This window comes from Conger conger, chromosome 15 (assembly GCF_963514075.1).
Source record: "Conger conger chromosome 15, fConCon1.1, whole genome shotgun sequence".
In the NCBI taxonomy this organism is placed as follows: domain Eukaryota; kingdom Metazoa; phylum Chordata; class Actinopteri; order Anguilliformes; family Congridae; genus Conger; species Conger conger.
In genome coordinates, this window is record NC_083774.1 from 28414055 (window position 1) to 28437899 (window position 23845).

At 48.3% G+C, this 23845-nt stretch overlaps 1 protein-coding gene across 4 annotated transcripts in view; it reads right to left on the minus strand.

Annotated features, from left to right (window-relative positions):
• LOC133111399 (cytosolic carboxypeptidase 4) overlaps positions 1-23845 on the minus strand; it is a 157954-nt gene that overhangs the window by 42063 nt on the left and 92046 nt on the right. For 3 of the 4 annotated variants that reach the window (XM_061221729.1, XM_061221728.1, XM_061221730.1), the window contains 3 exons: positions 4721-4850; positions 2846-2977; positions 346-522 (listed from right to left, as the gene is read on the minus strand). In XM_061221729.1, the coding sequence (XP_061077713.1) occupies positions 346-522; positions 2846-2977; positions 4721-4850 (439 nt within the window). Of the gene's footprint in view, positions 1-345; positions 523-2819; positions 2978-4720; positions 4851-23845 lie in introns of all 4 variants that reach the window. The other variant, XR_009704991.1, reaches the window with a different exon arrangement.

A 23845-nucleotide genomic window follows, 5' to 3' on the forward strand; every position in this document is an offset into this window, starting at 1 on the left:
TTCTCTTGTTTTGCTCAAATGCACCCAGCAAGATAAATCAAGCACAGAAGTATTTGAATCCAAACAATTACATGGCTGGGCAAGGTCTGTTGCCGACCATAAGCATGGATAGCCATTTCGGTCTGTTAGCTTGGACTGTCATTGTGGTCTGCTAGCATAGTTTGGATTATCGTGGTCAGTTACCATAGACTGTGATTGTGGTCTGTTAGCATCGACTGTCATTGTGGTGTTAGCGCAGATTGTTGTTGGGGTCTCTTAGCATGGATTGTTGCAGTCCTCCATTTCAGCGATTAGCGGACTGCACCTCGAACCCTCAAAGCCTTCCACCCCCACGGCCTCTGGTACCTTGTAGATGCCCTGGTCGCAGCCGTTGTAGGTGCTCTCCATGGTGTAGCTGCGCACCACGCCCATCTCACGCCACACCACCACCCGAGCTGTCGACGCACGCGACTTCTCCACCAGGTAGTTGCAGCTGTTGAAGGAGAAGGCCGGTGCGATCCGGTCCAGCGTTTTCGGGATGGTCTTCGGGTAAAAGAATGCAAACAAGGAAGCGTAAGCCCACACGTTATGTGATTATGGGCTGTTTTACAGAAGGGCCCTATCCTTGCTAATCTAAATATTAAAAAATTCCACAGGCTTTTAACATTCCCCCTGCACCAATCAGAATGCAGCTCAGCGCAGCATTAACGATTGGACCCTGAAGAAGGAAATGAAGATCCTACTTTACGGAGTGAAACAGCTCCAAGATTGGAGGAAAGTGGCCAAACTGACTAATTTAAGGCTGTGATTAGTTGAGTTGATCACTTCAGTAAAGATTAAGCAACAATTCATCATTTGGACCTGAACGAACTCACATCTAATTTTGTATTAAGCCTCTGTGTTCCCATGGGTCAGTGCTGCACATCTTAAGCTATTTTAAATGCACCTCAGCCAGTGTAGGGGAAATTTACACCTTGCTGAATACTGTGCGATGTGGCTAACTGTTTCAGGTGACTTATCTGTGTGATTTAGTTGTTGGGAAGCACCCCATACCTTTGCCCTAACAACCAAGTGCCTTTATTTCCTCTAGATCAGTGTTCCTCACTCCTGGCCCTGGAGAGCCACAGGATGTGCTGGCTTACTCAGCACTTAATTGATTAATTAAAACCGTTAATTACAGTTAAATCACCTCACCTTGTTTCTTGAACTTGAATGGTCTGAATTGGTTGCCGGTATAAAAGGTGAAAACTAAAACCAGCATACCCTATGGCATTCCAGGACCAGGAGTGAGTGCTCTGGATCATCAGTGCCTGAGCAGCTGTGAATATGAATGTGACGTCAAACGATCCACAGGTGTGAAGGGGAGGTGCTGTGTGTACAGTAAAGATTTGTTCGATGCAGAATGTATCCATTCCATTAACACTGAAAAAAAATAAGTTAATAAATAAATGTAATTGTAAGAATAAATGTCATTTCTTTTGTCAACCCGCAAAGCTATAATGACTTTGTTCCTTTAAAAACTACAGTGGTTGGCTGTTTTGACAGCCTCATTAAGCAGTAATATGGTTGACTGTTCTGCCTAGCAGATTACTCTGATGTAGCCATCAGTTTTTGCTGACTGATTACCCCAAGGCTGTCTGTTTCTGTCGCTAACCCTCTTATGTCACTGTGTATTGGCTGGCTAAATATCCTGTAATGTCACAGTGTGCTTTGGCTGACTGATTACCCTGTGTGTTTTGCCTGGCTGATTACGCTGCCTGTTTTGGTTGGCTGATTACCCTGTGCGATTTGGATGGTGATTAACCTGTGCGTTTTGGCTGGCTGATCACACTGTGTGTTTTGGTTCCTGTGTGTTTTGGCTGGCGAATTATCCTGTGTGTTTTGGTTGGCTGATTACCCTATGTGTTTTGGCTGGCTGATTACCCTGTGGGATTTGGTTGGCTGATTACCCTGTGCGTTTTGGCTGGCTGATTACACTGTGTGTTTTGGTTGGCTGATTACCCTGTGCGTTTTGGCTGGCTGATTACACTGTGTGTTTTGGTTGGCTGATTACCCTGTGCGTTTTGGCTGGCTGATTACACTGTGTGCTTTGGTTGGCTAATTACCTGGCGTATTTTAGTTGGCTGATTACCCTGTGTGTTTTGGTTCCTGTGTGCTTTGGCTGGCTAATTATCCTGTGTGTTTTGGTTGGCTGATTACCCTATATGTTTTGGCTGGTTGATTACCCTGTGTGTTTTGGCTGGCTGATTACCTGCCATATTTTGGTTGGTTGATTACCCTGTGCGTTTTGCCTGGCTAATGACCCTGTGTGTTTCGGTTGGAAGATTACCCTGTGTGTTTTGGTTCCTGTGTGTTTTGGCTGGCTGGTTACCCTGTGTGTTTCAGTTGGCTGATTACCTGGCATATTTTGGTTGGCTGGTTACTTTGTGTGTTCTGGTTGGCAGATTATCCAGTGTGTTTCAGTTGGAAGATTACCCTGTGTGTTTTGGTTGGCTGGTTACCCTGTGTTTTTTGGTTGGCTGGTTACCCTGTGTGTTTTGGTTGGCTGGTTACCCTGTGTATTTTGGTTGGCTGGTTACCGTGTGTGTTTTGGTTGGCTGGTTACCCTGTGTGTTTTGGATGGCTGGTTACCCTGTGTGTTTTGGTTGGCTGGTTACCCTGTGTGTTTTTGGTTGGCAGATTACCCTGTGTGTTTTGGTTGGCAGATTACCCTGTGTGTTTTGGTTGGCAGATTACCCTGTGTGTTTTGGTTGGCAGATTACCCTGTGTGTTTTGGTTGGCAGATTACCCTGTGTGTTTTGGTTGGCTGATTACCCTGTGTGTTTCAGTTGGCTGATTACCCTGTGTGTTTCAGTTGGCTGATTACCCTGTGTCCGGGGTCCTCCTTCAGTGTAGCGTTGTTGACTGTAGCCCCAGCCTGCCAGAGAGTCTCCTTTACACTGCAGCCGTACAGGAAGACATTCTTCTTCCGAGAGTGGCCATGGTAATCGCAGAACACCTTTGGGAGAAAAAGGCAATGGCCTTTATCAGACCTTATATTTTTAACACCCCCCACCCCCCCCCACCCACCCAGCACACCTCCATCTCCAATTCCAATTGCTCGTGACAATCCACTGTGTCACCTGCGTGCTCAGGAGCACTTGGTGCACTCACGTACAAGCCAATGGCTATTTCACGCTCCACAGACCGCGCTGTGCTACAAGAGAGCTAGGCCCAATTGATTGAGCAGCACACCTCCATTAAGCTACATTTCTTTTACAAGCACTTAGCAGATGTCCTCCTACCCGCACTGAATTAGAAAAGTCGGGGACATCACCGTTGGTCTCAAGTATACGAAAGCATGATATCTCTAAGAAGGCACAGAAGGCCCACTTACAAACAATACGTGTAAAGTTAGCCAAACAAACCAACAATTAGCGTAAGTGCAACAGATGTATGTATGCATCTGCCCCTTCATTGAGTGGAGCTACTATAGCAGCCACTAGAAGAACGCAGCTATGGCTGAGAGTCTATAGCGGCTGCTGAATAATGAAGTGGCTCATACCGGAATCACTACTCCACAGCCTTTTTCATTACTTGGACCACAGCAAGGATGTTTAGCCTCAAATGAAGACCTCCTAAAATGCAAGCTAATTAATCTCTCAGCCAGGAAAGGAAAGTGACATTGTTTTCTGGAGATTACGGGAGACAGTATATTTACAGAAGCCCTAATAATATGGGCACATCACTGGAGATGGCACTAATTGGATTCGCCGCGTGGCAGGCCACGTCAGACTTTCGGTTTGCAAACGAAGAATAAAAGATTGAAAAGTTAATTATGTTTAATTCCTAACATTTGTTATGTAATTATAGTTGAAGTCCAGCAATGACACAGTTCTGTGACCGTAATTGCGCAGGTACACTATGTAATTAACGCAACTAATGAATTATGGTTCAACTCATTTATATGTCTGGCTAATTGTATCAAGCCATTACAACTTGACAAATGTTCGTTCCTCTTTGGGTATGTCAAAGCAGTGATTAAACAGAAACTGGGCAGACATTCAGTGTGCCTTTTAGCGAGGAATCATGCTGTAGCATAGCTCCAATGCTCATTCCCACACTCAAACCCAGTATACTAGAGCATGGGAATTTACAGATATATTAAAACAAAAACATAAACAAATCCTTTGGAGCCAGAAGCATTTTTATGAATCTTAAAATAAAAATTACATCACCACTCCCTCGATTAGCCTCAAAATGAGTCTCATGAACTTGGCAGTCTTTTTAGCCTCTGGTGTCAGAATGACTATATCTCTTTTTTCTAGGACTGGCACCTAAACTTTCCTCCCAAAAAAGTAATTGCGAGATTTGTCATAGCCGATGGCAGCAGTGAAACATGGCCTCATCTGTTTAGCAGACGGCCTTGTAAATTGCAGTCGACGCGCCATCATCAAACATTTTAACAACACAGGTGGATATTTACCGCATTGATTCGGGTTGATTTTCCAGGCATACAATAGTTTGAAACAGGGATCAAACCTTTTATTACAGAATTACAGAGCCCCCCCCAATCTCCTCACTGAACTACAAAGTGAAGGAGTGGCTTACTGATGTAGCCCTGGGCTGCATTCAAAAGGTGGAATATTAATGGCATTTGGCAGATGCTCATACCAAACACAATCATAACATCACAACACAAAGCATGATGGGAACTGAAGTCCAGATTTTGGCCTTTTGGAGTGTTGTGGGGGGGCCTCACCAGAGGGGTGCGGCCGACGCTTTGGAGCCGGTACAGGAGGCCCTTGCTGTGGAAGATGGTGGGGCTGAGGGCGGGGTCAGGCCGGATCCACTGCCTGTTCAAATCCTCCCCATTCAGGGAGCAGCGGAGCCTGGGACAGAGAGAGGGAGAGAGGAGAGAGAGGCTTGGAGGAAGCCCTCTGGAAACGCACAAGCAAGCAGGCACACACACACACACACACACACACACACACACACATACACACAGACACAGACACAGATACACACAGGCACACGCACACACACACACACACACACACACACACATACACACAGACACACACACACACACACACACACATACACACAGACACACACAGACACAGACACACACACACACACAGACACACACATACACACACACACACACACACACAGACACAGACACAGACACACACACACACACACACACACACAAACACGCTCGCACACAGTCAAGCATGTGCATACACGCACACAAAAAGCATACACAAGCATACAAGGTCACATCCCAAAAAGCTTTTACACTTTCTTCTTTTTTTTTTAAAAAAGGTTTTACAAACGAAAATTACCAAGAAACCACAGGTCCCTGAATTCAATAAAATCACTAACTTCACTAAAATACGGCAGCACCCAATCAAAACAAAACAAACAGTCTCTGATTAATCAGTCTCTGTATTACAATAAAGTGACCCCTGGACTCAATCAAAGCCAGCAAGCTTCCTGAAGGGGAAAAAACTACTTTGTAGTTTGCAGATTAATCTGGCAAGGTTGTTTGTGCGAGTGAGCTTGCATGCGTGTGTGTATTTTAACGGTGCTTTCCCTTAAGGTTACTTTCTGGGTTAAATTGAATCGTTCAAAAACAAAAAAAAACACCAGTGATGTGATTAAAAGAGTGGTAGAAATTAGTGCTCAGATACAAGCACACACAGATATTCTGGTTTAAATTGATTACCAACTCAATAATGAATTTGAGAGGGAATAAAAAAATCTACACAGCACACATACAGTGCATTGTGTATGTGGACCGTGGTACTATTTCTGTTCTTTTGGCTCTGTGCTCCAGTACATTTGACTTGAAATGAGGCCATGAAGATGAGGTTAACGTGTCATCCGTATTGGGTGATCCGTGTAGCTATTATATCCCCTTTTATACACAGTCCCTCCATTTTATGGGACCAAAAGTATTTGGACAGTTGTTTGGCCTATGTCACCGACTGATTTCTTTTCTAATTTCTCAGCCTCATAATGGCTTCTTTGACTTTCTTCCTTATGTTGACAAATGCCAGTAACATATTGTAAAAAGCAACTAAAAGCCTAGAATCTAAACTTTCTTATAAATTCACTAAAGCAGTGACTAAATATACCTGACTAATCGGAAAAAGCTGAGAAGCCACTCACTTATGGTTCCCTAAAATGTATAAAATGTATAAAAATGGATATAATCCCTTCATGAATTACTTGATATCGATGTAAATCCCTCAAATTAAGGTGACACTGCACTTTAACCTCATTGGTTTCATTTCAAATCCAATGTGCATCACACTGTATATACGGAAGCAAATGCACTTCTTGGGTATTTACAAGTGGCTCCATATAACGGTGCAGCAGTGGTTCAGAATTATCGGCCCATATGTAGGTTTTTATTCCCACCCTAACAAAGCACACCTAGAGATCAGATAGAAATCTTGTTGAGCTGCTATTTAATCTGGTTAATCCATACCAAATTAGAGTTGAACTGAAAATCTCAAGTTACAGTGCTGGAAACCATGGCTTTATTGCGAGTCACTCAAAATAATAGCGCACAAAAATCCTCTTGGAGCTTAAACACCTCTCGTGGAAATGGCACGAATTTCACCCAGGTTGATCCGCCGTCCCTGCAGACATTATTGTAGTGGACCGGCCCAAGCCGGTCGTGCGAGGACAGGCACTCCAGACGTAAACTGTCTGGGGAACTCTGGGAATGTCCCATGTGGTTGCTAATGACCAAAAACATGAAAATGGATACTCAAATCTCATTACACGGGGCTGGAGCAAACAGGAGACGTCTTTTCTACGAAGGCCGATTCTGGGCTGGGGCGCCTTTGTGCACATTTCTGTCAGGTGAGAGGAGCTCAACCCCAGTGACTTTAACTATTAGATATCCCAGAAATCTTCACCACAAATGGCACCCATACAAGATATATATATCATTTTTTGTATGAAACATATTAAGCACAATTTTGTTTTTGGCAGCAATATTTCATGAAAGCTTTCCACTTCTGACAGCGGTTCAGAGCCGAGTTCGGTTTCCAGACTCGTCGCCGGAACGATGCCTCTCCTCGCGGGAAATTGCACTTCCGTCATCCGGGGCGAACAAACTGACGGCAGGCTAATCTATCCCCGTTTATGTAGATTACACCCTGCGACCTAGATTACACCCTACGAGAATACGCTGATGGAGCCATCAAACAGCATAAAAAAAAAACAAAAACAAACGAGCTCTCCCCCTTCCTCGCGCCACATCAAACGCATCACTTCATCCGGAAACATCTTTCCCGCGGCTCGTCGGCCGGTACGCAGCCCCTTAGCCCGGCTCCATAAATCGCATTAGTTACATTCGCCGTTTCCTCTTAAATCTGTCAGGTACACTAAACCTCAACTACAAATATCATACAGGGGGGACGCAATATCTTTAGATTACTGTCTGACAGGAGACCACCTCCCCCCTTAGCCGCGTTTGATGGTAATACGGAGGAACGTTCTGACACAGGATAGTCTCCCTATGAGAGGGGGGGGACAAACAGAAGCTGAGGTGCTCAAGATGTTGGTGATTCATCTGGAGAGGTGTTTTATGTGGTGTCCAAGTACATGACTATTAAACCAGAACAAAACCTTTCCTTTATTTAACCAGCGGAGGTCCATCGAGGGGACAGTGGGGACAGTGAGAGAGAGAACCGGGGTAAAGCCCCTGGGGCAGTCGGGACCCAACTGTATTTCTCCAGATGCAAGTCAGCATCCCTAGCCCTCTGGGTACTTGAACCAGCAATTCTGCAGTTGCCAGTCAAGCAACCGATCCATGCTACCATGGGCCCACATCTCAAATCAAAACGTTAAGCACGTTACTAAAATCCTCACAGCGAGCCAGCGCAGAAAGGCAGGACATTAAGCTGCTGAGTTCGAGAGCACTGGCATGCGGACGGGCAGAGGGTGCCCATTGCCGCCCCCCCCCCCCCCCCCCGCCCCCCCACTGTGCCACGCTACGCTGCCCTGTGCCACGCTGTGCTGCCAGGCTCTGATGAGGGAGCCAGGGGGCATGGCAGCCTCCTTCCTGCTGAGAGCCACAGAGCAGCTTGGCTGGGTTCATATGACTCAGCTTCTTCCTCACAACCAGAGGGCCAGGTTCAGGGGCCTCTCTGTCTGGCCCCTCTTCCAGGGTGTGTGAGTGTTAGTGAGTGTGTGTGTTTGTGTGTGTGTGTGTGTGCGCGCGTGTATGTGTGTATGCGTTTGCATTCACATTAGCAGCATCAGAGACCAGAGCTGTTCTGGTCTCGCTGCCAGCTGTTCAGTGATAAATTAACAGGAAATAACCAGGCAGAACAGCCGCCAATGAAATGAAGAAACCCCAAAAACAACTTGGTAAATGCACTTGCAGAGAACGGACAGCAAATTATGTACCACATAATTTGATGCGTTTGACACCTAAACCACAATATCGTTTAACAGTGACAAACAGGAAGACGGAGCTTCTTTTTTCAGCATATACAAACTGACGGTAAGAAATGGCGCAAACCTGATAATTCAATTTGAGGGAAGAGAGCAGGGCTGGGTCTCGTGCAGGTGCAGCCAGAGTGTTTAGCATGCACAGGGACAGCTGGTTAGGGTAGCTGGAGCTGGGCGGTTTCCCCTCTCGCCTCTCAAGAGTTTAATGAGTCAACAGGGAGGCCAGGTTGTAAACAGCACTCCTCATTCCTGGCGAGTTTTTGATCTGTTGGCCTGGAGTCTGTGCATGTGCAGGCAGCCAGAAAGAGCGGGAGCAGCAGGTCTCTGTACAGAGCACGGCTTTCCGGCCTGGTGCTGGAACGTGGTCTCGCCCTACAGTGGCGTAGTCTCCCTACAGTACAACAGAGCTGACTCAGTTTCGCACAGCAGGGCGGTCTCACTCCAGTACAGGAGAGTTGACTCAATATGGTAGAACAGCATGATCTTACTCTTGTACAGTAGACTTGACCTCAATATGGAACAACAGCATGGTCTTACTGCAGTCCAGCAGAGCTGACTCAATATGGTACAACAGCATGGCTTTACAACAGTACAGCAGAGCTGACTAAATATTATACAGCAGGGCAGTCTCACACCAGCCAAACAATTCCGCCTCATGCTATACCTAGTGCAGTCACTGCTAGCGTAGTACACCTGCATGGTCTCACATGCGTACAGCAGTGCAGAGTCAGTTCAGGACACCAAAGTGGTCACACAGTAAAACAGCTGCACCGTCTCAGTGAGGCAGAAGAGCACTCATTCAGTGCGATGCAACAGGGTAGTCTCTCTGCACAAAATGAGCAGGTTTTCCTGTGGGACAGGATACAACGCAAAGCGGCATCCGTCCGCAGTACTGGTGCACTGCCCAAATCTGGGCGGGCCCCCGGGAAGGCTGTCACAGGGAGGCGATCACCACCCTGTAAAAAAAAAAGCAAGAAAACAGCCGGCCGTATCGGGGGAACGTTATCGAGCAGCGCAGCGGAGCTTTTCCATTTTACACCACTCAAAACGGTTACCGCGGGAACACGGCAGAACAACACCGCGCAGGTAACGAGGACAAAAGGCCGCTCAGATCTTCCCCGCTTGCGATTGGCCGGCGGCGCCGAGCGGCCGTCCCAGAATGTCAAATTTGCTCTTGCAGAATCCTGTCGAGTCCCCGAGCCAATCCTTCCCCCGAGGTTTCAGTATAAACGGAAGAGGCACGCCGCAAACTCCGTCTGAAAACATATCTCAATCCGGCTGACAAACACCTCAATTCCTTTGCCATTAGGACTTGTCCTCTGTCGCTCGGATAAACCGCCGTCAGGTGGTCTCCTCGACTTCTGGGGCGATGGGATTTCGGGAATTATTGAAAATGTATTTATTCAGCTGTCAGAACCCGGCGAACTGGACACGGGCCTCCCCGCTCCTCGCCAGCCGGAGCGATCCGGCGTCTGATTGATTGTGCGGCGCCGGCGGACAGTTCAATTCGCCCGCCCCCTCCTCGACGGTGCCGAGCGCCGAGATGGAATAGCTTTCCTGGCCTCGCTTAATGGGGTTACACCCCGGCTCCCTCCGCGGATCTCCATCCACTCGCCGGCTTCCTGCAGCAACAGGCGGCGCCTAACAAGCAGTCGCGCCCCGCATACCGATCTGGCAACCCGAGGCGCCTGGCAGCCCGGGGCTTGGCGGCGGGCGGTGCGCTGAGGGAGGGGCCCCGGCCGTGGTGTCCCGCTCGCTAACGTTAAGGCTAAAGGAACACGCCACGCCACACCCGCGGCTCTTAACTCAAATGGGAATTTGTTTTCCAGCGTTTAGGGCACAGGGAAATGAACGTCCTGGTGATGAGGCTCAGCACCTGCTGAGGGATGTCCCCCTCACACACACTATGGCCAAAAGCCGCCATAGCGCAGCCTGTCAGTGGCTGAGAGCAGCCTGTCAGTGGTTTAGAGCAGCCTGTCAGAGACTCGGTGCCCACAGACGAGCCTGTCAGTGGCCATAGAGCAGCCTGTCAGTGGCTGAGAGCAGCCTGTCAGTGGCCATAGAGCAGCCATAGAGCAGCCTGTCAGTGGTTTAGAGGGCCATAGAGCAGCCTGTCAGTGGCCATAGAGCAGCCTGCCAGTGGCTGAGAGTGGCCATAGAGCAGCCTGTCAGTGGCCATAGAGCAGCCTGTCAGTGGTTTAGAGGGCCATAGAGCAGCCTGTCAGTGGTTTAGAGGGCCATAGAGCAGCCTGTCAGTGGTTTAGAGGGCTGCCTTCAGAGAGAGAAGACGAGCCGGAGCCTGGGAAAAAGACCGCAGGGAAAAGATGACGCCGCGGCCACGTAACCGACGGTTAAGGCTGGCACTCATCCAGAGACAGTTTGGCACAGAGACCGCGGGGCCTTTTCTCCGCCAAACGCACAAGCACGCTCCTCCCCCCCCCCCCCCCCCCCCGCCCTCGAGGAACGACAGTTTGACGCCCGTCTCGGCGGTGTAAAAATAGGCCGCTTATTTACCCAGCCGTAATTGTTTGCGCTGACGGTCGCAGCGGGGAGGCGGGGTCCCTTTTCGTCTAATTAAAGATGCGCGGCGTGACGCTTCGCCCTAATTCGGCGGCGCGGTAATAATCTGTCACTTCGGCTGAGAGCGTGGCGCAGAGCTGATGGACCCTGACACCTTTTGTCCGCCGCGCATCGTGCCGGACCCCGCCCGACAGACGGAAGCCACCGCCGCGCGACATTAACAAAAAAGGAAAATGACAAAAATACATTCGTCAAATAAATACACGGAGAAGTGGGGTCAGGGTGAAATGAAAGTGCTGGGGATATTTTTTTTTAAAAGCAGGTAGAGGGTGACCTCTAACCCCGCCGGTGGCACAACAGACGAATCCATCACCGCACAATCGGCCGTTGGGAGCGAGGTGATACGGTTGATGATTAAAATTCAGCCTGAAGTGGGTGCAAGTGGTCTGATGTCTGTCTAGAGCAGGATTGCAGAATCCTGTTCCCGGAGATCTACAGGTACCGTCCTGCTGGTTTTCATTTCAACCCCAATTTGGCACATCGGACTGTGCTAATTAGCAGTTCAGTGAGACCTCTAGTTGTTGAATGAGGTGTGTTTGTCAGGGTTGGAGTAAAAACAATCAGGACTGTAGATCTCCAGGAGCTGGATTCGGCAGTATTGATCGAGAGCAAGGATCAACAACTTACGGTCCTGGAGTGAACACGCTCCCTTCATCAGGAGTGAGGACAGGAAGACAGGAAATCAGTCAGCCCATGTACCCAGGAGAAATGAAAACCAGGGCTGGATTTGGATTAGGATTTGAGGGCCAGAGTTGATGATCTACAGTCAAACCCGCAGTAACGCTCCAGGTGCAGAGGGGGAGGTCATGCCTGCCCACAGCCATCCCAGGACAAATGGGGGACGAAATGGAGCTTCTCCGGAAGGGTAGCTTTCGCCGCACGCTCACGTGAGCACATCTGTCGCGTCCGTGCCTCGGTGCGTTTAGCGAGCACGCATCATTTCCCGCTCTGACACCTCGTCAGGGGGGAAGCTGGCGGGTGCCTGTATGGCTGCGCACTCCCACATGGCTGACAGCTCTCTCCACCTCGCTCCTGGAGAGAAAAAAGCTCTCCGCCTGGCCTCGCACGCGCTCATACACGCGAATAACATGTAGGGATCAGCGCCTTTTACAGATAAGAGAGGCCCATTTTTTATGGGCCGGCTTCGCACGGCAATAAAGCGCAAACCTGCGCTCTTCTTTAAAGCTCTCTCGTGCTCTCCCTCTCTTTCTCGCTCTCTCGCCAATTAAAGGCGCTTCTTTAAAGCCTCGACTCCAATATTAATGTGCTTTCATGGTGTCTCGGTCAGGACGGTGAGGACAGCTCAATAAACAATGGCTCCGCGGGAGTGAAATGTGTTCCGCGACCCTGGCTAATTCCTCTTTGGCTCCTCTCTGTGGAAACAGAAATAAAGCTGCGTTTAAGGAAAGACATCCGCTTGGACCGAAGCCATACACCGGTGCGGTTAGAAAGACACAGGCCCCCCTTCGCAAACACAAAGAGCAACTTAATTCTCATTAGCCACCACTCGCGGGCAGAGCAATAAAGCGGGAGAAACACGCCCGCGCCCGTCGCGTTCCAGTCGTCCCGAACCCCGCTCGCTTTGATCCATTTGTTTTCATGAAACCCTTTGGCACAAACGCTGATTTCCTGTTCGTCTACATTAGAGAGTCTTTAGAATGGATCGGCGCTGAATAGAGACGTCACTTTCCCTCTCTCCGTCTCCATTTCCCCAGGACCACGGGGAGAAAAAGAAAAAGGAGGGAATTCTAAGAGAGATAAATGCAAAAACCGTGTCGGCGTGGAGCTCCATAGTGTCTGTGGCATTTTATTCTTTCTGTCAGATCTCAAGAGTTCGTCTGGCAACTCCGCCACCGTATTCATATTCTTTCTCTTCTCCTCGATTCTCCTAGAATATTCAATACTCTGCTGAATATTACCGCCCATTTGACACTTCTGCCACTTGGGGGCAGCTTGTGGAACAATTTGGCAATTTCTGGGCAACCTGTTGCATAGTGGCTAAGTTACAAGAGACCCGCAAGGTTGGTGGTTCAAGCCTCGGCATAAGCCACAATAACATATGCACAGCTAATGGGCCCTGGAGCCGGGCCCTGAACCACACACTGCTCCCCGGGCACTGCACTGTGGCTGCCCACTCCTAAGTAACCACTCCTGGGGCGACATGGCTCAGGCAGTAAGAGCAGTCGTCTGGCAGTCGGAGGGTTGCCGGTTCGATCCCCCGCCCGGGCTGTGTCGAAATGTCCCTGAGCAAGACACCTCCAAATGCTCCTGGTCGGCACCTTGCATGGCAGCCAATCGCCGTCGGTGTGTGAGTGTGTGTATGAATGGGTGAATGAGAAGCATCAATTGTACAGCGCTTTGGATAAAGGCGCTATATAAATACCAACCATTTACCATTTACCATTTAACCAGGGTGGGTCAAATACTTAGGACAAATGACCTGAAATCATCATCTTCTACCTGGCTCCGCTGCTTAGCTGTGCCGGAGTGGCACCTTCCTCTGCTTCTCGGAGGGTGTTTGTACAACAGAGGCCATAATTCACCGCAACAACGCTCCCGGCAGAGCCATGTAGTATTCCAGGCTCCAGAACACACGGTACACATGTTCCCGACCGCGGTTGGTTTACTGCGAGCTTGTGGTCTGGCATGTTAATGGGAGAGGCAGCTTTTCACAGCACAGCGCGACTGTTAGGTTTCTTTACCAGCCCTGACCTTCCTGCAAATATCAGCTTATTACGTTTTTCATGTTGCCGTTCATGCTAAATTACAATTATGTAATACCATATTTCGTAACTAGCCATTTTAAAACCATAATTGCTTTGCAGTTAATATTATTACCTATTGACACGAGATTGAGGATCTATTCCGCTTTGGGAACAGGGGTGGTTGTGCTGCACACGACAGGCTGCACAGTGCTACAGGAGAGCTAGCGCTGCTAGGAGAGCAGGCAGAGCCCTCCCAGTGGAGACGCCCAGAGCTTGCCCACTGAGTGCAACGATAATCAGGTTCTGTGACTCCCAGTTCCACCAGTAACTTTAAAGAAAGATGGTTACTATGAGTTGGAATCTGTAAAACACAGATCAGATCCCGAAGAATCTTGGGCTGTTAGAGCAGAGGAATAACAGATCATTCCAATTTGGAAAACACAAAAGGAAACATCCCCTCCCTGTAATTTCTAATTAGCTATGTAAACTAGTTCATCACACTTATGTATACTTGCTTTATTACCGCTCGTGTTATATTTACCGAGACTGTTTTATTGCTGCTTTTGATTGTTTGTTCTCAGATTAATCGACAGGCTCCAATTTCTCATTTATGTGGTCACTTCTGGAACTTGGAACTGTTCTTCCCTCAAGGGATTTCAGCACACTTGTCCCTGGTAATGGTTATGCACTTTGTTGTACATCGATCTAGAGAACAGCATCTGTCAAATGCCTGTGATGTGATGTAAATGCAATGAAAAAAAGTGTATCCAATGTTTTTCAGATTGTTTTTTTGGTGGACATATTTCCACCTCCTTCTAGCAAGACCGTCATTTGAGCAATTTGATAGATGACAGTGGAAAGCATGCACTCAGTATTTTGATTAAAGCGATTCTTTACATTACCTCCCAGTAGCCTCTTTCAGCCATAACTGTTACAGATGGCTACAATGAGTTGAAACAAAATCAACCTAAAAAAAAAAAAAAAATTGGAAAGGAAAAGGAAATGTGCTTTTTCCTGCAGACAACAGCCTGCTGGGTACAGGGGGAACGTGCTTCCATGCTGCGAACACATCACGACGATCATTACCGACCAAGAAGAAGCACACATCCAACACCGGACCTACATGGCACGAGCACCGGAGAGCCTGCAAACTCAGGATCACGAGCTGTTCTGGGAAAAGCAAATGGTCGCGTGTTGCAGAGTGTCAGAGTGTGACAGCGTAAGAGGAATGTGCCGTGAGGTTTTTCTGTACACGCACACACAAGCACACACGCACACACAAACACACCCCCATAGATACACAGACACAAAAACACACAGACACACACACGCACACACACACACACGCACACGCACACACGCACACACGCACACGCACACACACGCACACGCACACGCACACGCACACACACCCCCATACATACACAAAAACACAGATACACACACACGCACACACACCATCACACACATCCATACATAGACACAAAAACACACAGACACACAGACGCACACCCCCATACATACACACACACACACATCCATACATACATAGACAGAAAAACACACCCCCATACATAAACACACACACACCCATAGCTAGACACAAAAACACAGACACACACACACGCAAACACACCCCCATAGATACACACACACACACACATCCATACATAGACACTAAAACACACACACACACACACGCACGCACGCACGCACGCACGCACGCACATGCACACAAACACACCCTCATACATAAACACACACACACACACCGAGATACAAAAACACACAGACACACACATAAGCAAACACACCCCCATACATGCACACACACACACACACACACAAACACAGACACAAAGACACACACACGCACGCACACACACACGCACAGCCACATATACACAGACACACACAAACACCCATATGTGCTGACAACAGCTATAAATAAAACCCTTTGTTTTCCACACAAAGTTTCTTTCCGTTTTCCACGAAAAGTACAAAAAACGTCCTGAGGGGAAGCACGTGTGATGCGATGCCTGCGGCCCTGAAGGTTGTGGGTTAAAATCCCGCATTAAAACCACCTTCTCGCCCGTCGCCGAAGGCTCTTTAACCTGAGCTGCTTCAGGAAACATCTGACCGCGTGAACAGTCGGAGACACACAGAAGTGGGCCAACCTGCGCGAGTCAACCCAGATAATGTCGCCTGCTAAGCAAATGAAGACCGCGCGTGTAACCGGTACAAAAATAACCCGCCTGTGACGTTTCTGTTCCGGGCAGAGCCGGGGAGAGAGAATGCACCATCAGCTGGACTCGTTTCAGAAGGGAGACTCCCACTTCCTCTGACCCGCTTCAAAATAACGGCTCGCCTACAGCGGTTCGCTAGCCGCGAGAGGAGAGCGTATCCCGAAATGAAGCTGCTGGCCGGTATCCCACAAGGCACTGCTCCAGGCTTTGATACCATCGGTCACTGTTTTCAAAATAACTAGAACGCGTGAGGATATCTTTACCGTCTGTTTGTTTTATTTCCCGTTCTTATTTGAGTAATTACGCGAACACGGCGTATTCTCCGTCTTCAAAGGCGAGCCATTACGAATCCCCCCGAGAGAAAAGTGGCGTCTGGTCGCCTCATTTATTGTTTTTGCTTTTGTTTCCGTCGTCTACTTTTCTTTCTCTTCCTTCCTTTCCGAAGGCAAGGTCAAACCGATACTGGGGAAATTATTCCAGCACGAGATATTTAAAAATATGCTAAACGAGGCGTCCGCTACAATTAGCATCAGAGAGAGGGCGATGTGCGCGGCCCACCGGCGGCCTATGCGAATACCGGGCAGGAGTCGGGCTGGATTAGCATTCTCGCCGCTAAAGCGTTTTTGTTTTCGACCTGCCCAGTGCGCGTCACCCATCTCGGCTGCCGCCCCTGGCCAGTGGATGTGATAACCCGCCCGTGACCCCACAGCCTCGACGCCCACCGGCCATTACGATTAACACCAGTTGCACAAGGCCACTCAGTGGCTCCAAATCTTTCATTAAAGCAGTAGTCCATAATTTTTTCCTATTAAAAAAACATCTTATACAACACCTGTTCACGCTGCCGTGTTTGTAGCAATATCGATTCGATGCATTTGGGTTTGCGGTCTTCTTTCTCCAAAATACCCTAGCGCTGGATTATCTTCTATAAAAAAATAAGCACTCGATGTGCTGTAATAGCTTTGGTGTGAGAAAACAAACTGTTAACCTTTATTTAACCAGGTGAGTCCCATTGAGATTACAAGATCTCTTTTTCGAGGGAGCCAGAGTTGCAAGCAACATGAAAAACATAGAGTAAAATATACAGTTGAAGCTCACAATTACATGCCTAAAAGACAAACAGGAGGAAACAGAATCTAGCTGAGGAAGCAATTACAAATCCGATCGATTCTGTCTCCAAACCCTTCACAACATTTTTGAATGTCCTAATTCAGATCAGCTGATCTAGCTGCAAATATTTAGAGAAAATATTTGACAAAATGACAGATGCAGTATTCATGGATGACTGAGATCTAAGATTTTAAGGAAGTGATCAATAGCGGCAGGTTAGCAACCTGTACTTATGTTTAAAAAATGTACAGCTTTGTTTTTTGTATTCTTATTCATAAAGAAAACTAAGCAAGCAAAGAGACAATAATGATTAACAGGACTTGCTGTGTTTAGCAAATATTTCCAAGCACAGGGTCAGCTCTTTTATCTGACAATAATTAGTGGACTATCAACTAGTGGAGGAATGAGACAGATAAAAGATAGAATAGAATACCATCAGCTGTACCACAGAAGCTACAGTATATTACCACTGAAGAAAATAAGCCAGAATTCCCCATTAGTCCCTCTGGGAAGCCGCCTCCTTCACAGCAGCCTGGTTCTAAGCCGGCATTGCTTCTTGTATGCCACCAGCGCGGAGGCTCATGCTGACAAGCCGAGCAGCAGATAACAGGCGTTCGACCCACGGGAGGGCCATTATCTGGCTCCAGCAGTCAGTCACCCCTGCCCCCGCGCCTGCCCGCTCACACACAGACACACCGAGGCCGACTCCCCCAAATAAATCCAGCTCAGAACCCCGTATAACCGCGACTCCCGGGGACTTATAAGCACATGGAGCGCATTTCATTTTCCATCTGTGCTGCTTGTTAAGTGCCCAAATCTTTTTTAATGCCTTTTTTTTTTTTTGCTTTTGCAAAGAAGCACAAAATGGATCCCTGCACCTGAGCACCTGCACAGTCAGCAGAGAGAGAGAGAAACTGGCCCTTTTCTCTCCCCTATCTCTCTCAGCCTCCTCCCTCGGTCTCTGTCTGTCTCTCTCTTTCTGATAAGGGCAGTGGCAGTACCCTGGAGAGCAGTCTTCGAGCAGCACAGCAGCAAGTGAAGTTGGCCTAAAAGCCACCTGCCAGCCTCACACTGTGCTACCATGAAACTATCCCTCACAGGGAAACCGTGAGGAAATTATCCCTCACAGGGAAACCGTGAGGAATTTATCCATCACAGGGAAAAACCTGGAAAAGAACCCTGACATGGAAAACCAAGAAAATATCCCTCACAGGTAAAACCAGGAAATTAACCTTTTAACAGGAAAACAAGGGACTTAGCCCTCTAACAGGAAAAATAAGGAAGCTAACCCTCATATGGAAAACCAGGAAATTAACCCTTGCAGGAAAAACAGAATATTAACCCTCACAGGGAAAACACCAGGAAATTGACCATCACAGGGAAAATCAGGAAATTAACCATCACAGGGAAAAATCAGATCATCAACCCACACTTGGAAAACCAGGAAATCAAACCTCACAGGGAAAACCAGGAAATCATCCCTCTCAGGCCAAACATGGAAATGAACCCACCCGGGGGAAAACTGTTGCAGGGAGAAACCAGGAAGTTAACTCTCACAGGGACAAACCAGTCAATGAATCTTATCATTGGGATAAACCAATCATCCCAATAAAAAAAAGAAAGAATTAACCCTCTCCCAGGGACAAGGGTGGAAATAATCTCTCATGCAGGGATAAACCAGGATATAATTACTTCTGACGAGAAACAAGAGCTCAGCTGGAAGAGCTGGACCGGTGCCAGACCTGACCTTCCTCACGGTCAAAAGATCATTTCCATTTTACGCATCAACCAAATGGCTATTTACACTGCAGCCCAAGGCTTTAAAATGTATGGGCGGTCTAACCAGTCTCATAAATAATTCAACAGCCGTGAGAAACACGGCAAAAATTCCAGGACGGAATTCGTTTTGATTCTGCTTTTACGGTTAGTCATCCTACAGTTCAAGCCCTTGCTGTTCCACGGGCACCCTGTAAAACAGAGCTCCGTTGCAATGTAACTGCAGCAGCGATAAGACCCAAGCCGCCGTCTTGTCTTTAATTTCAGGACTTCCAAGCTCAAAAATGATTAAAAGCAAATTCTTTCAAAAACGCGATTGCGATCGTTAGCTTTCGGGAAGCGGCGAAAGAAGAGAACGGACAGATTTTTTGGGTCGCCCCCCCCACCACTCCCCAGATGGCGGGCGAGACGTCTTTTTGTGCGGCGGGGGCCGAGGGCCGGTGGTTCCCGAGGACGAGAGCGCAACGAGGCGCGGGTCCTCATTTGGCTCTAATTTCTCCGGCGCCGTATCAGAATCGCAACGCATCCACGCCGTCCATTCATTCCCCCCCGTTCATCCTGCGCTGACCTCGGCCGTCTAATTGGACTGTTTTTCCCACCGCGGAAAACGTCTGGGCCGATTCGAACGGTCTCCCGCAGCTCCCAGAGCCTTTCTGAAAGTCTGGCTGAAAGAGAGGCACAACGTGATCCGCCTGTGTGGGGAAAGGGGGAGCGGAGGGGGTGGAGGGGGCGGGCAGGGAAGCCCGAGACATTTGAGGACAATCCAATCAGATGGCTACACCGGGAGTTCCCCGAACGCAGGTTTTTGTTCCACCTATAATTGCAATAAAGTTTGGCACCTGAAGTATAACGAGCTGTTCATTGCTTTTAATTAGACTTTTAATGAGGGATGATTTGCCCTCTTAATGTCACATTACAACATGAAGAGATATTCCTATTACAATTAATGAAAAGACCTTATTCATTTAAGGACTTTTAATCGGTCAGATCAGTTCTCAAGCACCTAATGCCTTTTTCTGCAATGCATTATGGGAGCCGTGATTTTGTGACTCTTTGGAACAAGATTACCAAGATTACAACTTTAAGTTATTTATCGATAGGCCTACCGGCGAAATCGGTGAGCCCCGAAACGTTGAAAGTAAACAATTTGTGGAAAATAGACAAGTTAAAAGAAAAGGCAAACAGAAATGAGCTAATCCTGCTTTGTGTCACAATCCGTTTAAAAACACAAAATGGAACAGAAGCTTGTTTTCAACGCCTTAAATTAATCGAGTTTGCACACAGGTGTCCCTGGGCACTGAGATTTGGAAGCTGGTGGCTATGCCGCGGGCCACCGTGTGGGCAGTGCCTTAAGGTTGTAGATTAGAGTCTGGGCCGTGTTGCTGACTGCGAGCCCGTAACGGTGGGACAAATGTGGCATGGTAGCGCCCGGGGGCGTGTAGGCCGGGGTTTAAATTGGTCAGGAAAGGTCCTGTAGTTCCTGCCGGCCTCCTGGGTGCCTCACACAGCACACACAGGTTACAGCGCCGTTTGCTGTCAGTTCCTCTAATTGGGCCTAGCTCTCGCGGGCTGCCGTGCAGCCTGAGGCTAAGGCAGCACTACCACAGGAGCGGACTACACTCGGTACACTCGAACGGCAAGATATGGTAAGCGGCAAAATCCCTCCTGCAAAATACAAGGGCGATTTTACAGCAATATTCTCTTCTCCAAATCGATACAAACGTCTGGATCTGCGGAAGTGGCGGGACAAAGCTCTTTTTCCGGGCAGAAGCGCCGGAAGACGGAAAACCGGAGGCCCTATAACGAACCCTGACTGCTGTCTGGAGTTTCTCCGCGGATGCCACGCGTTATTAAATAGTCTTTCGCCGTTGGGAAAGAGACCCCATTACTCTTCTGTCGGGAGAAACGTGCCGAGAAACAAAGACGTACATGTTAATAAATAAACACGCGGCGAGGCAGGGAAGCTCAGTTGCATCCGTGTTCGTTACAGTACGGTGTCATTTAGAAGGAAGCCTAGCTTGACAAGAAAACCCCCCTGGACCCTATGCATAGACGTGCTTTATTGCCGACGTGTAAACGCAGCGAAAACATTTCAAGGAAATCATCCGACACTTAGCCCGGGGGAAAAACCGCCGCCCACAGGATGTGAGGTTTGCCCTGCCCACAGGAAATCAGTTAAGGGAGCAGCGTGACAACAGCGTGACTCAACTGCCATAATTGTCAGACTGCGTCAGAAATTTTGGAATCGAGGGAGTCGATGGGGTTTCAGGGAGACATTTTCTTTATACGAGCCGTGACAGAACTGGCTGTTGAAAGTTAATGGGGGGAAAAGAAAGACTGCAGCACTGTCAAATCTCAGAGTCCAGGCCCGTACACAGGAAATGGCGTCGTCTGTCCCACTGACAGGAAATGAAGTCCCACCAATAGAAAACCAGTTCTGCTGTAGTGATTCTAGTCTGAAACCCTGGGGGGTATTTCACAAAGCTGGCTAACTCATTAAGCTTGACTTCTGCACCGGGTAAAACCAGGAACCCCCTCAAATATGGAACATGGACTTAAGTGAAAAAAGCTGTTCCAGGTCTTACTCAGCGGAGAAGTCCGGCTTACTCCAGCTTCGTGAAATACGCCCCCGTCTCATCTCCTGATAATGCAGGAAAGGAGGGCCTTTTGGAACAGAGCCTGCAGCCTATGGTGAGTCACTGACTGAAGGAGGGAGCCCCAGGAATGTTCCGGTTAGCTGGCTAGAGTGGGCAAATGCAAAGTCTATTTCCTCCTTCCTCACTCTGGAGAGAAGGAGTCTATGGTGCTGCTACGGGGAGGTGTTTAAGAGGAGAAATGCCAGCCAACTGGAGATGGGCATACTGTAAATCGAACGCATCAATGGGAAAGCCATTCCAAGAAGCTGTATCAAAAAAACAAACTCGCCTTTTCATACATACTGTACAATAATACACATTTTCATTCATTCATCAACTATGCTAGAAGGAATTCAGGTTGAGTGGGGCAGACCCAGAAATGCAGTGATAACCAGCAGACACTCTCGCTCTCCAGGACAGGACACTGACAGCCCTATTTTATGACATCAACTTAGTTACATCACATTAAATTATAGGCATTTGGCAGACGTTCTTATCCAGAGCAACGGACAACACAGTGCATACCCATAACCAAAATAGCAACGTATAAAAAGTGACGTTAATGTTGATCATTGTAAATAAACACTATTAAATTAATATGTACATATTTACAACCTGACAAACATTGCATCAACGTCCAAGCAGCTTTTGGACATGCTTCAAGTGTATTCTCCTGCCTTAGCCACGATGCCTGAGTGTCCCATATCGCTCATCCTAAAGCCAGCAGGTCAGCGGTAACTCAACTAAGTATGAGAAATGTCCTTCATTACACACAACGACCTGTCTGCACTGCTGAGAAACAGGCTAAATGTGAAATAATATATATTTTTAAAACCCACATAGCGAGCCACACGTTTAATGGCTGGTGCCACCTGCGTCATACGGCTCGTGGCATGCCAGGGAACCGGTTACCGGGCCAACGGGCTTATCGCCGATTATCGCCGCGCACGGTGCTTGCCCGCCCGCCGCGCGCCTTCCCCTGGCTGGAGCGAGGCGTCTCATTCTCGGCCCTCCGATTCAACAGCACGCCACTTATCTAACCCGGGGCAGAGTGGACTGAGGGGGGCGTGAAGGGCAGGGAGGGCAGGGTTTACTGCACTCGGTTAAGTGCTTCCTTCCAGAAATGTGAAGGGCTCGTTCTCTGGGTCGCTCAGATTCACGCAAAACCCACAGAGTGTATGAGAACTGGACAGAGCTTCTGGTTACCAGTTCTGCGGATTGCTATGGGAGCTGCTCACGGGCGTGGGAAGCCAGTTCATGGAGGCGGCCATGTTGGACTGCGGGGCTTTATTGGCACTGGAGCATTGCATGCACACTGGGGCTTGTTTGGCAGTAGAGCATGTACACTGAACCAGAATGCAGAAAGCTTATATCTTCTTTGGTACGGCTCAGAACAAAAAATGGTCCCTGGACAGTCATTAGTAATACTTTAAAAGTACTGTCCAATATTGTATAATTTCACCAGGGTAAATTCTTAATTCTGAACTGACTAAAATGTGGAAAGAACGTTTTGCCACCAGAGGGCTTAATGAACTGAAATCGCTCCAGTAACCAGTGGAGCTTCTGGGGGAATATAAATCTCTGGGCCCATTAGACCATCTATGGTGATGATGTAAAAATGCTGAGTTAAATGTGGTGGTGTTACCACAGATGCTTTACATGCACTAGATACTCAGCTTAGTATTCTCAACTTTTGAAAGTTCTGTCACCCAAGTGGAAACGCATCAAAATTACACATTTTATTAAATGAACTTACCCATCCCTAATGTGGAAAGGAAGAGGAAAGTCCAGTGACCAAATTCCAACCACAACATAAAGTAGAAAAGCCAAAGAGGCAGGAGAGCATGTAAGCGCTAAGAATCTGTCTAAAGCCTAAAGAATCGGTCGTTTTACACGCCACAGTTTCGCTGTAAGGAAGCCAATAGGTCAACAAGATAAGCATCTCGCCTTAAAAACGACTTTCTCCGGGCTATTGAGCTTCTTCATTTTGGCTGTTTATGACATCTTAGCTCAGAGCCCTCAGGAGGCGGCATAAAAATTGCACATAAAACCGCGTCCTCGCTAAACATCGGCGACATCAACACGGCGACCAACCGGGCCGCTGTATCCGCCCCCACCCGACACCTGCTCGCACTACTGACCACCGACCGTTTCCTCTGTGTTTCCTCTCCGGTTTAAGGGGAAAACACCGAAGCCACGCCTCAGTAAGTCGGCGCCGGACTCCGCCCTGCTCCTGTTTAACGGAAGCAGCCGAGCGGGCCTCAGATAAGGGCCGGCGCGTCGCGGCTGACAGCGAGATTGAAAGCGGGGGCCGCGTTCGGCCTCCGGTCGCTTAGCGGGGGCCGCGTTCGGC